The sequence below is a fragment of the Orcinus orca genome, chromosome 3, assembly GCF_937001465.1.
Source record: "Orcinus orca chromosome 3, mOrcOrc1.1, whole genome shotgun sequence".
In the NCBI taxonomy this organism is placed as follows: Eukaryota; Metazoa; Chordata; class Mammalia; order Artiodactyla; family Delphinidae; genus Orcinus; species Orcinus orca.
Window position 1 is genome coordinate 73,473,162 of NC_064561.1, and position 15,816 is coordinate 73,488,977.

The window sequence follows — 15,816 nt, forward strand, 5'->3', positions numbered from 1 at the left end:
AGGGACTGGCTAATGATAGCAGCTCCAGGATGGCCCCTGCAGTGAGGGAGGGGAGAGGAGGTTGCCAGGCTCAGAACAAAGATATCCTCCCTCAACCCGGGCCAAGTGCTCTGCCCCAGAACTCTAAGCCTTCCCACCCTTGGCGCGGTTGGCCCCAAGAACCTCACATCTTGGCTGTATAACCTTAGGATCCTCAATTTCCTTATTATAACAGGAGGGTTAAAAAAGTAGTGTCTAGCCCAGTGCCTGGCTACTCTGTGGGCTGCAGACAATCTCTCTGTTAAGGGTCAGATTCAAAAGCAACCCCCTTCTTGGGTACTCAGTGCTCTGGCAGCCTCATTTGTGCCAAGGGTCTCTTCTGTGCCCAGTGCCACGCATTAAAGACCTAAGAGGGAGCGATGAGGCTCTAGGATGCAATTTTTCAGGGGCTGCAGAGGCAGGATCGCAGGTCCATTTGTCTACCCACCCCCAAAGCTCTTCTCCACAGCTCCAGAGGCCATAAGTACCTCTACCTGTCCCAAGAAACAGCGTCAAAGTAAGGAAGGCTTAAAGGGCAGATGCATGTGAAATGGGCATAATAAGGAGTGGATGACCTAACTGGATGACTTTGAGGACTCCACCCTTCATCCCTACATCAGCAAATCCTGTCACCCTTGGCTCAACCTCCAGAATGTCCCAGATCCTACTGTTTCTTACTCTACTGCCATCACTCAGCTCTAAGCCACCATCATTTCTCTCCTGGACCACTGCCAAAGAATCCTCCCCACTCCCACCCTTGCCCCTCATATTCCCTTCTCCTCACAGCAGCCAGTGGGACCTTTCATTAAAACAGCAGACTATATAATTACCCTGCTTATGATCCTTGAAAGGCTTCTCCTCTCACTCAGATCAATAGGAACATCTTTACAACAACCTACAAGGTTATGAGAACTGGCTCCCCCACCCCTTCCTCCCATCCACTCTACTCAGCCATACTGGTCTTGTTCTGCAAATGACTGCACCCTCTGCCAGGAATCCTCTCCACCCCATATACCTGCACTTCCCCCATACATCCCTCCCTCTCCTTTCCACCTCTGTTTCATCTTTCTCCAGGATACCTGTCACTACCCACCTCTGAGGGTTTCTTTTCGTTCTGCCGGGGCCAGCCTGATTTGGTGCTGCTGGGCAGTTTGGAGCATCTTGATGCAGATGTAGCGTGACCTGCAGAGAGAGCACAGCCCATGAGGGGCCCCTGGAAGGCCAGGAACACCACCCACCCATGTCCAAGGAAAGGAGGTCTGTCAGGAAAGCTCTGGCTTGAATGTTCAGGAGGCGGTGACCTCTGTAAGCACGTGGTGGACTGTCCCTGCTCTGGGCCTTTCCAACAATGAATGGGGACATGATGCCTCCTCTACCCACCAGCCAGAAGACGCCTGGGAGGTGAAAGGCAGTTTGGACAAGGACTCGGTATGAGCTTCCTGTGTGTGATCCATGACAAATCCCTTGCCCTCTCTGGCCTCTGCTTCCTCCTTGGTGAAGGAGGCTATAATAAGCCTTCTGTGGCCACTCTCCACCCCCACTGCTGATTAGACACTCTGGGATGATGCCCAGTGGGTATGCAGAGGCGAGACAAGGTAGTGGGAAGACTGCTGCTCTAAAGTAGACCCACAGACTAACCTCGAGCCCTGGCTCAGCCGCTTACTAGCTCCTCACCCTGGATGAATGACTTAGTCTCTCTGAGCCTCAGCTTGCTTTTCTATAAAATGGGGGCAGAGAATAACTATCTTCAAAGAGTTGTTGTGAGAATTAAATGATATCATGCCTGTAAAGTCTTGGCACGGTCCCTGGCACACAGCGCTGCCTTGATTAAGATTACCTATTATATCACTAGGGTCTAGAGGCCCTCGCTGGACTACACTCAGGTTGGCCCCCACTCCTACGGGTCAAAGGAGCAGCAGCTACGGATGGGTAGTGGTGGGGACTGGTGAAAAGGGAGGATGCCTCAGCCTGGCCCAACTCCAATGCAGAAACAGGGCTCAGCTGCCCAGATGCTCTCCCTTGCGGGCGCCTGGCCCTCAAGGGTTCCTTTGCCTGAAATAAAGTTAGAAGCAGAGGATGCAGTTCTTCTTGGCTCTACTGAAACAGGCCACAGGCAGCGTGACTGCAGCCACAAAGGGCCGGACGCTGTGATCTACTGCTGCAGGGAGGAACAGCGGGCCAGGTCAGACACCAGAGCCAAGCTGAGTAAACAGACCCCAAAGGACACTGAGTGAAACCTGGAGGGAGAGAAGGGGCTGGGACCTGATTTCTCATTCTAGTGCATGTGTCCTCAGGCTCCGGGGGATTAGAGAACTCACTCTGGGAGCTCTAAGGGGCCTTGGAGATCTCCCCAGTCCCAGTTGCTCACCACGTACGTGAACAAACTAAGGTCTACCGTTGCAGGGCTCCAGGCCCGGCCTCCCTGGCAGCGCAGGCTCTTCCTCAGCCTGGGCTTTCACCAGAGGACACCGCTAAGTGGGATCTTCCTGGCAGAGTGTCTCTCCTACACAGGGCAGAATGGAACTCTTTACTCCGACTGGCTCATGCAAGCCCAGGTTCTTAGGGCATCTAAGAAGAGCTGCCTTCTAGTACCAGAAAAAAGCCCTCACCTGACACAAACCTCCCTTTTCGCCTCCGTATTTCAGAAGGGGCTCCCTAAGCCCCATTTTCTCTGTAACAGTGCCCCCCCCCCATATCCAGGGCTGGCACACCCAGCCCCCACACAAGTCTACCCTGAGGTTCTGTTGCCAAGATCCCATGAAGGTCAGACTCCTTCATTAATTTTTTCCGCAAACATTTACTGATCACCTATTATGTGCCCGATCTAGCTGGATACAGCAGTCAGCAAGACATGACCCCTCTTATCAAGGAGCTTACCTTAATAAGGAAATGATACTTGGTTAAGAAATGATACTTATCAGGTCACTATAATGAAGAGTGACAGGTTTTTTATCTGTTGTGTGGACATTTCTACAGGGCCCTGACTCAACGGCAGGGCCAGAGGGAGAGGGGTGTGTTCCTAGCAGCCAAGAACAGCACAGGCAAAGGCCCAGAGGGGAGTTGATCTGTTCCAACCAGAGCAAAACACATGGGGCTGAGAGCTAGAGGGTAAAGGGGAGTAGAGTAAAGAGGACAGCAAGGCCCTGGAGGCCATAGTGGTGTGGGGATTTTCTTAGGAGCAGAAGGACCTGGCCTGATTTATGCTTTCATCAACATTGAGACCATGGGGCAGTGTCCCCCGATCTGGGCCTGTGGGCCTGATAATTATGCAAACACTTTCCCGGTAGGAGCCCCAGATGGAAGGCCTTACTGTCGGTGGTGTCAGAGTTGTCGCTGCTGATGGAGTACTTTCGCCTCTTCTCTTCCATCTGCAATGAAAGGCAGGCCCCATTATACTCACAGGCGGCTTGGGAAATCCTCAGTCTCTCAGAAAATTGCCCAATAACCTTCCTCCCCACACTCACCCCACTGCAGAGAAAGAGTGAGAACAAGGTGGTGCCCTAGCCTTCTCCTCACCAGCCTCGCCCTCTCCCCGCCCACCTACATGGGCCCTGGGGCTGGGAGAGGGGGCGGCATCTCCCACCTCCTGAGCCCAGAGCCTCAGACAACGGAGAGTCTGGTCAAAGATGAGGGAGGGCAAGGGGGGTCAGCAGCCCCAGAATGAACAGAGACCAGGACCTGCCAACTGCCAGCTTCCACTCAAGGAAACTCAGGCCCACGGAAGAATCCACTCTCACCTGCAAGTTACAAGTGGTACCCTGCTGGGTGCTGAGGAGGGAGGGCACAGGAAACAAGACTGACTCTTCCAGGAGGATCAGGTTATCGGAGTTGAGGGACAAGCCAGTCCAGACAGCACTGAGGGCACATACTGAGAGCGGCAGCCAGAGGGGTGTGGAAATGGGGTGGGGGCAGGGAGGCTGCAAGCTGGGTCCCTGAGCCACACCAGGCCCAGGGTGAATGGGCTGGGCTGGGCTGCCCTCCCTCCCCTCAATGTCCTTCTGCAGATAAAAGAAAAAACCAACTTTCTCTCCACTACAGTATTTAACTTCGAGGTAGGAAGGGCAGCTCTTCCATACTGAGCTCTTTCCCCTACCCATGCTATCTCAGGTCCTAACAACCTGGGGAGCTGTGAGCTATTAGCTTCTTTTACAGAGGAGGCTCAGTGCCTTGTCCTGCTAGTAACTGGCTGAACTGGGATTTGAATCCACGTGGTCTGATCCCTGAGCCCACACTGAGCTGCCTTTGTGCTCTTGTCAGCTCCTGCCTCTTGAAGTGCTTTCCCACCCACTATTTCCTCTAATCCTGCAGAGTCCTGGGTGGCAGAGCCTGCTCTTGTCCCCTCTTGGAGGGGAGCACACTGAGTGGCTTGTTAACCTGCCCCGGGTCTCACAGCTAGTCAGTGGCCGAGTCCTAACGTGAGAAGAGACCTGGGGCTCAGGGCCCAGAGTGCTTTCCACCGTGTTCCTGTCAGTCTAGACCCTGGGCTGCCTCACTGTCCACAGCAAAGGACAAGGAGCCAGTGTCAGTAGGGAAAAAGCCCCGCTGCTCGTCCCAGCTGCAGGCCAGCCAGGCTCCCCACCCCCACTCGGCATCCCATTTGCCACCTGCTGTCATCCCAAGTCTGCTCATGCCCAAGCATGGGGGTCATCTTATTTGACTGTGGCCCTGCAGAGACCAGGGAGCATCGGCTCTCTAAGGTGGGGTGTGACTACCCAGAACTCTGAGCTATTCAGAAGTACCCTCCTGCCTCATACTTGACCTTAGCCAGGAGCTCCTCTCCACCCCTGTGTCCCCAGTAGCAGGATCAGGATGACAGGAAGGTTCACTAGCACTGCTTGCTGCCCAGCTCCAAAGGTGCAGGCAAAGTGCTCTCTAGAGGGTGTGGGGGTATGGAGGGATGCCTGGTGGTAGCATGGACGCCAAGGAGGCAGGAACAAGAGCTAAAACTGCTAAGCACCCATCGCTTGGGGAGGGGGTGCGTCCTGGTACACAGGGAGCTCACTGAGGCCTCAGAACAGCCCTTTGGTGCTGGTGGGCCTGATGGCTGCTTCCCTTTTGCAGCTGAGGAAAATGAAGCTCAGAGGTTAAGTGACTTGCCCAAGATCACAGTGCTCGTAAGAGGTCTGACTCAGGAGACCATGTTCTTGACCTTTAGGCTACCCTGCCTCTGTGCAGCAGAGTGCAAGCAGCCCAGTGGCTCAGGTCATACACTGAATGGGGCAATAATGCTCCACCGCCCACAGCTGCCCATCCTTGCTATCCTCCGGGGTCTGAGTGTGATGAGGTGACTTTAACAGAACTCTTGACTCTAGCCTACATCTTGCCAACCCAGCCCTTTCACAGGTAGAGCAGGAGCAGGGGGAGAGGTGCTCTAAGTGCACCCACCTGTTTTCTCCTGCAATCCTCTACATGAATTGCATTGCTCTTCATTTCCAGAAAAGGGGCACTTGCAAGCCAGGCTCTCTCATAGCATATAAAGCAGGAGCACTGGATTCAGGGAGGCCAAGTTCAAATCCTACCTGCACCCCTCACTAGACCAGGGACCTTGGAAAAGACACACCTCCCAAAGGACACAAACTGGATCTGGAATTTTACATAAATCTCCTGAACTTAAAATGTTGGCAACTGATTCAGATTTTTAAAACACTTTGAGAGGGCCAAACTAAACACATCTGTGGGCCAGAATCAGCTGGTGAGTAAATGAGAGCAGTATAAAGCCCTTAGCACGGTGGCTGGCACTCCGTATGAGTGCTGGTTCTTAATTCCACAGCGGACTCGGGCCAGGTGGACAGTCCTCCTAACCAGCGCCCACCTGAAGGCCTCCTCAGCGAGGCAGTGAGCCTGTACAGTAAGCAAGGTCCCCTACAACAGGACCTCTTGACTGCCAATGACCTTCTCACTGCCTAGGACCAGAGTGCCCCGTCGGCGTGCAGACCTGCACCCACCCTCAGCCAGCCGCCCGTCCAACCTGCCCTCCGTGAAACACCCCAGAGTCCTCCTTAGCAGGGTGTTATTAAGGGAGCAGATTCTGCGGTGGCTTAACTGGAATAATAACTAGGCTTCAGCGGGAAACCACTGCTTTGCTTCCTTCCTTTGAACCAAGTCTGTTCCAAAGGCCTCCCTGCCTCAGGTGAGCCTCTTACTGTCAGTGGTTAATGAAGCCCCAGATGAGGCCTGGGCTCCCCCTGCGGCATAGCCTTTTGCCCCATGAAGGCCCTCTCCAACCCAGCAAAGGAGACAGGGAGGACTCTTTTACCAAAGCTGAAACCCAGGGCTATACATGCAGGTGGGGGATGGGAGTGCCAAGACACGGTCTTGGCCTCTGGTTCTCCTTTTCCACTGCCTCCCCCAACCTCTCCCAAAGCAAGGTCTGCTCTGGGAAAATACCTCAGGGTCACAAGGCACTTGCTTTTAGGGGCAGAAAGTGCTCCTGAAATCTTACCTACAGAGAAGACTCTGGGAAAGAAAGTGTCCCCGTTTCCTGCCATTGCCACCAGTGCACTTGCACTCCCACACCATCCCCAGCATAGAGACACACACGGCTCTCCTTCGGGTCCCCTCTTTGAGTTCCCTCAATGAGCAGCAGCCCACAGCCTCCTCCGCCCCACCGCCAACGCTTGCAAGTCCAGTGGGCGCTCCCTCCAGGATACAGTGAGAATCCACCCACATTTCCCCTATCTCTACTGCTACCATACTGGTCCAAGCCAGTCTCATCTCTTGCGGGACTCCTCATTCATCTTCCAACTTCCGCTATGGCTCCCTCATAATCCAAGATCCACACAGCAGCCACAATGATCTTCAAAAAGCATAAATCAGATCATGTCATGCCCTATTTAAAATCTTTCAAAGGTTTCCTGCTGCTCAAAGGGCAAAACTCAAGCTTCTGACCATAAGACCCTACGTGATCTTACCGCTGCCTACCACATACTGACCACCGCCCCCATCCCCACCACTTCCCAGCCAAACTGGCCTCCTTTCATTTCCCGAAACAAACCAAACAGTCCATGAGTCAAGACCTGTGCACAGGTGTGCTCTCTGCCTGGAATGGTCTACGCAGCCTAGGCACGTCTGACTTTTCATCCTTCAAGTTTCGGCTTAAACGTCACAGAGGTCTATGCCAGCTGCCTTATCTACAGAAAGCCCACCACCCAATCAGTCAGCTTCTTCAGAGCACCCATCACAATTTGTGTTTGTTGAGCTACTTGTTGAATGTCCTTCTCCTTGGGAATATACGTTCCATGAGAGTAAAAAGCGCAACTGTTTGGATCCCTGCTGGCGCCCCAGCACATAACAGGGACTTGGTACACATGGAGTGCCGAGTGTGTTCTTGTCGCCTCCCTCTAGAAGTGTGGGACCACACAGCCCAGCTGGCCTGCTCGCAGCTTGCGGGAGCAAACACCCCAGCCCAAGATTTCGTCCCGTTTGCATAGCCCGCCTTCCCTGTCTTAACCTCACACATTTTCCAGGAGGCTGTATTTGGTTGGGCTCCTGGCTAACGATCAATGTCAACTCAGTAATAGGGCAGCAATTTGGTGGTAGATGTTTTCTTGGCAACACTAGCCATTGGTCTTAGTGGGGGCCTCGGGTCTGGACTTGAAACACCAATGCCCAATGCCAGCCCCCTTTTAAAGACCTCTCCACAAATAAACTCAAATAAACACCCTGGGCCTCCATTAACGCCCTTCCAGCTGACCCTGGAAACAGTGGGCCTTTCAGGCCTGCTACTGCAGCAGCTCCCTAGGCAGTTAAAACACCCCAACCTGGCCTCTGGCCTCTCCTCTCTGGGGGCCACCAGGCCTACCCAGCCTGCCACCATACACAGCAGGATTTCGTCTTCCTCCTTAAAAAAAGGGGGGTGGGGAGGCTTTCAAGCAGGCAATTTACCATTCCAGACACAATCTTCCGAAGAGAAACAAAAACTCTCCCTGTCTGAGGCAGACCACTAAGGCGTGTATGTAATAAGATGCTAATACAATTTAATCATATTTCGGCTGGAAAACCTGTCCTCAGAGCCTGCTTGTGTCGGGAAGGCCAGACATTCAGAAAACAAGAGCTGCACACTCTTAAACCATTTTAAACGGGGGTCAGAGCCCCACTCTTTCCTATCTCTCATTAACTTTGATGCCTTCTCAGGGACAGTAACTGCCATGACAAAAATGATTTGGTACACACAGATGCTCAAACTTACTTCTCCAATCACGGGGGAGCCTAACCCTCCTCCAACACCCATCATTGCCCACCTGCAATTCCAAGTGTCCCAGGGGGCACCCAGCTCCCCTAGAACACACTGTCCACACCCACCCTCCAGACCCAGTTCTGGGGACATACCAAGGGGATCCTGGGAGACAGAAAGGGGCTTTGTCTACTTTGTCCTTCAGCACCTTCGCACCCTACCCTCCACCTCAGAGAGGGCAAAGCTCAGTCCACTCGCTCCCATGGATGGCTGCCCATTGGCAACTGCAGGGTCCTTCTGATCCCTTCTTCAGAGAAGGGAGCTGGCTCTCTGGCCTAGCCTAAAGGGGAGAGATCAAAGGTCAGCTGCATTTGGGTCCTATCCAGGTCATTCATAATAACAGTAAGAATGGCTAATACTAATCAAGTGCTTACCACATGCCTGGCTTTGTGCATAGTCTTCTTTGTGCAATATATCGCTTAATCCACACACCCATCATGAGGTAGGTACTGTTATTAACCCCAATTGCAGATGAAGAAACTGAGGCACTGAGCAATTAAAACAGCTGGTGACTGCAAAGCTAGCATACAAACCTAGACTGTCTGGCTCCAAATAGCACACCTTGCCCCCCTCCCCCCCCAGGGGGTACAGTGTACAGGGCACAGACCTACAACTCCCAGGTATGGCTGGGGTATTCCAGATTCCTATAGGTTTTCTGAGAATCTTCCTGGGTTCTTCATCTTTTTTTTTTTTGGTTTTTTGCGGTACGCGGGCCTCTCACTGTTGTGGCCTCTCCCGTTGCGGAGCACAGGCTCCGGACGCGCAGCCTCAGCGGCCATGGCTCACGGGCCTAGCTGCTCCGCTGCATGTGGGATCTTCCCGGACCGGGTCACGAACCCGTGTCCCCTGCATCGGCAGGCGGACTCTCAACCACTGCGCCACCAGGGAAGCCCCTGGGTTCCTCATCTTTGAGACACATAGTGAGGGTCCTATGTGGAGGACAGGGCAAGCAAGGGGTACCCCCCCTCCTCATAACTCTGACTTGGCCTCCCCTTGGAGAACCTAAAGGGAAAACTGTGAGGCCCACGAAGAGCCTGCTGGATGAGCTGTTAAGAATTTGGACTGGAAGCCTCTGACTTGGGTCTTGGGTATAAGACAAGTACCTCCCTGTTAACTGGAACACTGATTAACCAGATTACCTTGCCCCCAACCTTGAGGATGTGGAAATCAGTGTCAAAAGCCTAATCTCATGATTCTGGAAGGACCTGGGGGCTGGGGACCAGCAGTCCCACCTCACCTGTCAACGAAAGCTAAGTGGAGATTTCTGACAGCCTCTTGGATCAGTGTTATTGGCTGTTTAGCCAGGCAATTTAGGGAAAGGAAAAGCCTGTTGGATGGGAAATGTTCTGGACACATTTGCTGCATCCCGAGCCCAAACAACTCTATCCTTAAACACTTCAACTCCAAAAGTGCTGGGGAGACCCTTGGCTAAACAATTTCAAAACCAACATTCACTGCAAGTCTTGCTGCCTGGGGTGAGGACTTCCCTCGGTGAGGCATTTGCTGTGGAACCAAATGCTTTTCCACTCTAAACAACAGCCAACAGCACTTGGGACAACTGAGAGGCCTCCAGATCAAACAAACATCCCTTTTTTCCCCTACCATGCAAACTTTCTCAATAAATTATTCGCCCACTTCGGATCAAAGACTGTTTTTGCAGCCTGTGACCTAAAAAGCAAATAGCATCTCTTAAACATAAAAGCCCTCCTCCCTGCCTGGGTCGGCTTTATTACTCATTCCTTCCTCTTACAGTTACTCTGTTGTTATTTTCCTTCCCTTCTTGTTAGATCACTTTGCGAGTCCCAACCCGCCTGAGGAAGATGGGATGGGAGGGATGGTGCCTTCACTTGGGGCCCTAAGGTGGGAGAAGAAGTCAGGGTAGGGGACAAGCCAGCACCCTGGGAACCCAGGAGACAGGGCCAGGCCTGGTTGGCAGCTCCCTGCCCAGCTCTTCTGCCAAATGTCCTACTGGGAATTTTACCAGTGAAGGGAGGGAGTTAATGCCACCCTGGCAGGAGGGGCCAGGCAGCCCTACCACCACCCAGACCCAGCACTCAGTTTGCAAACATACGTTAAAGGGACATCCTCACAGCTTGTCTGGACTCAAAGCTCAGGGCTCCTCCCCCTTGCAACAAAGGCAAGGTGGCAGGTCAGTCGTGCCCACTCAGCTCCTCAGCTCGGAGTGCAAACATGACGCCTCCTGATGACACCCTACAAACTCAGACCCTATATGAAACTTTGTGTCTTGGAATCCCGCAGTAGATGGGGGCGGCGGGGGTGGGGGTGGGGTAAAGGAGTGGGAGAGAATGTTAAGCGCGGGGCAAGGTTTGGGAGTCTGCAGAGACCAGAGGCGCCGGATCCTTCCTGCCCTTGGCACCGAGAAAAGGGAAACACAGCCCTTCCCGTTCCCAGTAGCCCAGGGCAGGAGATCTGCGTTCAAGGTGCTAAGGAAAAATGTCCCGGCCGGCAGCAAAGGTTAAGGGGATTGGGAGGGGGTGGCGCGCGCCTCCAGCCTGCCCCTAAAGGCAGTCCGGGGGACAGCAGGCTGGAGGCGCGCCGGCGTGATTCTGACCGCGGGAGCCGGGAGGAGGAGCCGGAGGTGGCTGCGGGGGGCTCCGGCCCAGTCGAAGGAAGGGCAAGAAGCGGTTCGGGCCGGGGGTGGCGCCGGGAGGTGGCCTTGGCCCCCGGGGCTGGAGAAAGGGCTTAGGCGTAGCGGGTGAGGGCGGCCGAGCCCCTTGGGGGGTGGCAGCTGTGTGTGTGGGGATGGTGTGTGTGTAGGGAGGGTGGGTGTCCTGGGCCTCTAGAAGCTATAGCGAAGGCTTCCTGCTCGTCTCGCAGACATTCCCCTTTTCTGACATTAAAGCTACGAGTCATCAAGCTGACCCCCTCTCATCCCTTGGCCTGAAGAAGAGGGTGTCTCAGGGCCCAGGGATAAGCGGGAATGGACCGGAGGGAGCCACAAGTCTGCACCCAGGCGGGGAGGAGGCGGGCAGGAGCGGCTCCGCAGGCGCAGGCGAGTGGGTGGGAAGGAGGGAGGGAGAGAGGGGAGAGGGAGGAAGGAGGTGAGGCCGGGAAGATGCCTCTGCCGGGGGCGGGGCGGGGCCGGGGATCCGGGAGAGGGACTGCAGCGGTGCTTGGTGGGGGCGGGGGCTGCAATGTCACTCATGTGGGAGTCAGGTGTGTAAGTCCCAGGCTCGGGCCGCCGCTTGCCTACATCTTCCCGGTACTACCCAGGGCTCAGGGGTGGAGGCGGACGGCAGGGGACTGCAGAACCGTCCCCAGAGCGGGACGCGAACCGGCAGACTCGGAAGAAGGTAAACAAGGGCCACGCCCCCTGCCGTCGCCCCGCGGGCGCGCACCCGCCGCTCCGGCCGCCGCCGGTACATTTCCACTCCCAGCGCTTCTCCCCCGCTGGACTCCCGCGCAGCCCTGGAGGGGGGGGCTGCCCCCGACCCCCAGCCCGCGCCCCCCGCGCTGGGGCTGCGCACCCTCCATACTCACCTGGAAAGGGTATCCCCCGCCCCTCCAAAAAACTGTGCTTAATTTGTGCAGAGCCTCCGCGTCCGGGAGCTGAGCATGCTGCCCCCGCGTGCAGAGCCCGCGTGCACCCAGCCCGGAGAGGGGGCGACAGGGCGGAGGCGGTGGCCCCCGGAAGGTGTCTGGGACCGGACCGGCTGCACGTGAGCCCAGCGCAGGGTCATGTGCACCGGCTCAGCCCGGTTCGGCGCCCGGACGTGCTGCGTATCAACAAAATAAACTCGGGGAGACAGGAGGGCAGATAGCCCCGGGTCCTCCGAACCCACGTCCCTGGCCGCGCGACCTCCTCTCCGCACAGGTCTCCCGCCGCAGCCCCTCCGCCCTGCCAGAGCCCGCGGGGCAAGTTGCAGCCCCGGCGCGCCCCCGCCCGCCCGCGCCCCCTCCCCGGCCCGGGGGCGCTTTGCCGCAGTCATTAATAAAGAAGGTCGCCAAGCTCACCCTTCCAAAAGTTGTTGTTGCATGCGCCCCTCTCAGCCTCCCCGCAATGTACTCTTTAAAACACGACTGACCAACATGCGCAATCTCTCTCCCCTGTGCTGTGCATCGGCACCCCCCCCCCCCCCCGCGCGCTGGCTTCCTAGAACAAGCAGCCAGCAGGAGAGAGAGGGAGCGAGCGAGCAAGAGAGAGAGAGAGAGAGCGCGAGGGAGCGAGGAGCGCTGGAGATCTGTTGCAAAAACACAAAATAACGCCGTGGAGATGCGCAGGGCCAGTCGCCGGGGGCTGGATCTTACCTTGCTCCGCGGTGCCCTTCCGAGGGCCGCTACCCCCGGCTACGCGCCGCGGCTGGGGCCGGCGTGGGAAGGATGCTCCTGAAACCCGGAGCTCCTGGGGCCGGCGCGGGCGGGCGGGGGGCGCGCATCCATCCGGGGTCGTGGCGAGGGAGGCGGCCGGGCCCGTGGGGTCCCCGGCACCGCACCCGGCCGGGGACTGTCAGCCCGCCAGACCTAAGCCCTTGCCGCTAGGAGTGGGTGCAAAGTAACTCCATGGACGCTTCTAACCCCCCCCCCCAAATAGCCTCCAACTGCGATGGCCGCGGTCGGCACCATTCACCAACCCCCCTGTGTATGTTTCTGTTTCTTTTTAAACCAAGACTTCCTTGTGATCTCTTTAGAAAAAAAAAAAATGTGTTGGGGTGGGGGTGGGGTGGGGGCGGGCGGGAGGAGCGAGGGAGGGGGAGTAGCCACTTTTTTCTTATTCACTCGGATTTCCACTCCTGACACCCCCCGCCTCGCCCCTCCACCCCCCCGCCCAGTTGTTTGGCTTCAGCTGCGGGTTCAGGTAGCGTTGCAGGCCTCCGGGGGGAGGGTACCCTGCCGGACCGCCCTCTTGCCTGCACCTCGGGCCTGGACTCCCCACGGGCTCTGGGGCGCCCCCAGCCCGCCTTGTCCCCAGGGCCGGGCCCAAGCGGCGGCTGCGCCCGTGCAAGTCCCATCAGGTCTGCTCACACTTCACACACTCACACACATACCCCGCCCCTCCACTCTCTCACTCACACTTTCTGCTCACACCCCGCCCCCTTCGCGCCCCAGACCCGGGCGGCGCCCCCCGCAACCTTAAAAAAAAAAAAAAAAAAGCAAGCTTATACTTAAAAAAAATCTTTTGGCGCCATATTAATGACGTACTTAAAATTTGCCATTTCTCCCTGCGTCAAAAAGACGTTTCTTTGCAAATAACAGCCTGAAGGCGACACTCGCGGAGGGAACGAGGTTTGCACTGAGCACCCCGCCTCCCGGGGTTCCAGCGCTGGAAGACCCTCGCTCTAGGCCCTGATCCTGAATCGCTGGTTTTAAAATGCGAAACGAATAAATCGCGTGGCGTTTCGCAGCGCCAGAAGTGAGCAGAAAGTGCTGGCAGGAGCGGAGGGGAGGGGCGCGCGCGAGTCTGGGGGAGGGGGCGCGGCTCTCCTCCCCCACCCACAGCAGATGGAAACTAACATGCCGGGCGGGGGAAACTTGAAATTGTGGGCGACCTCAAGAAGGAGGGGCGGTCCGTAGAGAGGGTCCCTCTCGGGTTCGTCGCCCCCTCCCCCCGCCCGAGTGCCTCCTGGCGCCCAGCTCTGCCCCGCATTTCCGGGGGGTAGGGAACGCAGTGATGGGTGGGTGGGTGGCTGCACGTCCTGGGCCCGGTAGGAGTTTGCCCCGGGGTGGCCACCTCCCCCTTGCTCGTCCTTCCCAGTCCCCCTAAAGGGTTAAAAACCAAGGGGCAACTTCCAAGGATTGGCACTTGGCGAGGAAGCGGGGCGCCCCTCTCCCCACCCTTCGCCTCCTCGCCCCTCCTCCTCCGGCTCCACTTCCCGACTTGACCTTGTGGTGCACAAACAGTGCGCTGGGATCCTCGCAGTTTCTGGAAGAAGAGCTTGCGCTCGCCAGGCAGGCGGGCTGTCGGGCGGCTCTCGGGCGGTGGCGGGGCCTTGGGTCCGTTCCCGGAGCCGCGGGCCACACCCACCCAACCCGCTGCGCCCGCCGTGCTCACCTTCTCTCGAGGAAGGAGCAGGGCTGGCCTTCTGGATGGGGAGAAGTGGGGGGCAAGCTGCAGCCTTCTCAGATGCTCCCAGCTAGGGAGGGGGTGGTCTGGTCTCAGGCGGGGTTTGTGGGGGGGAGACCTGGGAGCCTGGCCCAATATCCTCAAAGCATCATTGCCAACTTTTTCTTCCCCCTCCTTTTTGGCTGCCCCTCAAAGATGATCCAATAATTTCTTCACCTCACCTTTGGCTTTGAAGGCACGTGGGTGAGCTGTGAACTGGGACAGAAACCACCTTCCCTCTCCAAGACTGAAGTTTGTTTATTCTTTCTTTCCCCTCCACCCCTTCTGTGGAAAGATAAATATTCAATTTACATAAGATGACATTTATGTGACAATTAAGAAGATTCCCCGGTGGAATGTTGTGAACACATTTCCTTATAGGAGAAATAAATCTAATAATAAACAAACTCATAATAACAGCACAAATCCTCTGACAGGGCGGATTGTCTACACAACAGAGGGAGATGATGGATGCTGAAATAAGCACTTTTGCAACAGGAAAGAAATACGAGCTCAAAGAGAGTCACTGTAACATTTCCTTGGCCTTCATTCACAAAGTCTGGGGAGGCTTGTCTGGCAAGACGGAGGGTCTAGGTATCTCCCAATTAGACCTGTTCTAGCATTTAGTGGTCAGTTGGTAGGATTTTCCCAACCTCAAGCTCAGTGCCTAGAAACAGATGTTGCAGGTTGTGAGTATGTAACAAAATGGTTAAATACCTGGGCTCTAATCCTGGCTCTGCAGTTCAGAGGCTGCTTCATGTAGGCAAGTGAATTCATCTCTGGGTCTCTTTTTCCTCCTTCGTAGAATGGGGTAGTTGGAGGCTTCCTGAGGCCCTGTGTGTATGTGTGTGTGTGTGTGTGTGTGTGTGTATACACACACACACATATACACACTATATGTGTACAGCAGGGCCTGGCTCAGAGTACGCAGTGCACATTAGCACTTTTTCCTGGTGCCTACATTTTGGAAGGGTGTGAATACACTCCCTGAAAGCTCTTAGCACTGAGAAACTGAGGGACATACACAAGATCTCCCAGTGTGGGCAAAAGGGAAGGCCAGGAGAAAAAACTGTAAATGATTGTGGCCTCCATGGTCAAGATCCAGATGGTAGCCACACATATGAGGTGAGAGTGGGGGTACCAATTTACAGTGGCCCAGTTCAAGGGGACTGCTCTTGTTGGGTCTAGCTGCAGAGGGTTTACATGCAGGAGAGGACTGGACAGGCTCCTCCTCTTAGCCATCAGGATCCCATGGCAAGCAGTTATAAAATGACCTAGAGGAGGAAGAGGGAGTGGATGACCATCTATAGGGCACCTGCTCTGTGCTGTGGACAGTTAGTCATCCCATTTCATCCTCACAAAAACCATGCTACCTATTCAGAAAGGTTTAGCAACTTACCAACAGTCACACAGCTAGCGAGTGGTGACAGAACTGGCACCTAGTCCAGCAGACCCCAGGACCTATGTGTTTTCCATTTTACCACACTGCCAGAAATAAAAAGTA

General features: G+C 55.7%; 2 protein-coding genes across 15 annotated transcripts in view; one reads left to right on the forward strand and one right to left on the reverse strand.

The window, feature by feature from the left end:
• JADE2 (jade family PHD finger 2) overlaps positions 1–14,195 on the reverse strand; it is a 51,648-nt gene extending 37,453 nt beyond the window's left edge. For 2 of the 14 annotated variants that reach the window (XM_033409877.2, XM_033409874.2), the window contains exons 1-3: positions 3,756–8,336; positions 3,329–3,386; positions 1,112–1,200 (exon numbers count right to left, since the gene is read on the reverse strand). In XM_033409877.2, coding sequence (XP_033265768.1) covers positions 1,112–1,200; positions 3,329–3,386; positions 3,756–4,115 — 507 coding nt within the window. In that variant the 5' untranslated portion in view covers positions 4,116–8,336. The other 12 variants (XM_033409878.2, XM_033409876.2, XM_033409880.2 and 9 more) reach the window with 11 other exon arrangements.
• Positions 8,689–12,033, forward strand: LOC125963961 (sterile alpha motif domain-containing protein 1-like). Its single transcript, XM_049707870.1, has 4 exons — positions 8,689–8,693; positions 10,664–10,850; positions 11,090–11,264; positions 11,486–12,033. The coding sequence occupies exons 1-4, from the start codon at positions 8,689–8,691 to the stop codon at positions 12,031–12,033; spliced, it is 915 nt and encodes a 304-aa protein (XP_049563827.1).
• Positions 14,196–15,816: the final 1,621 nt, after the last annotated feature.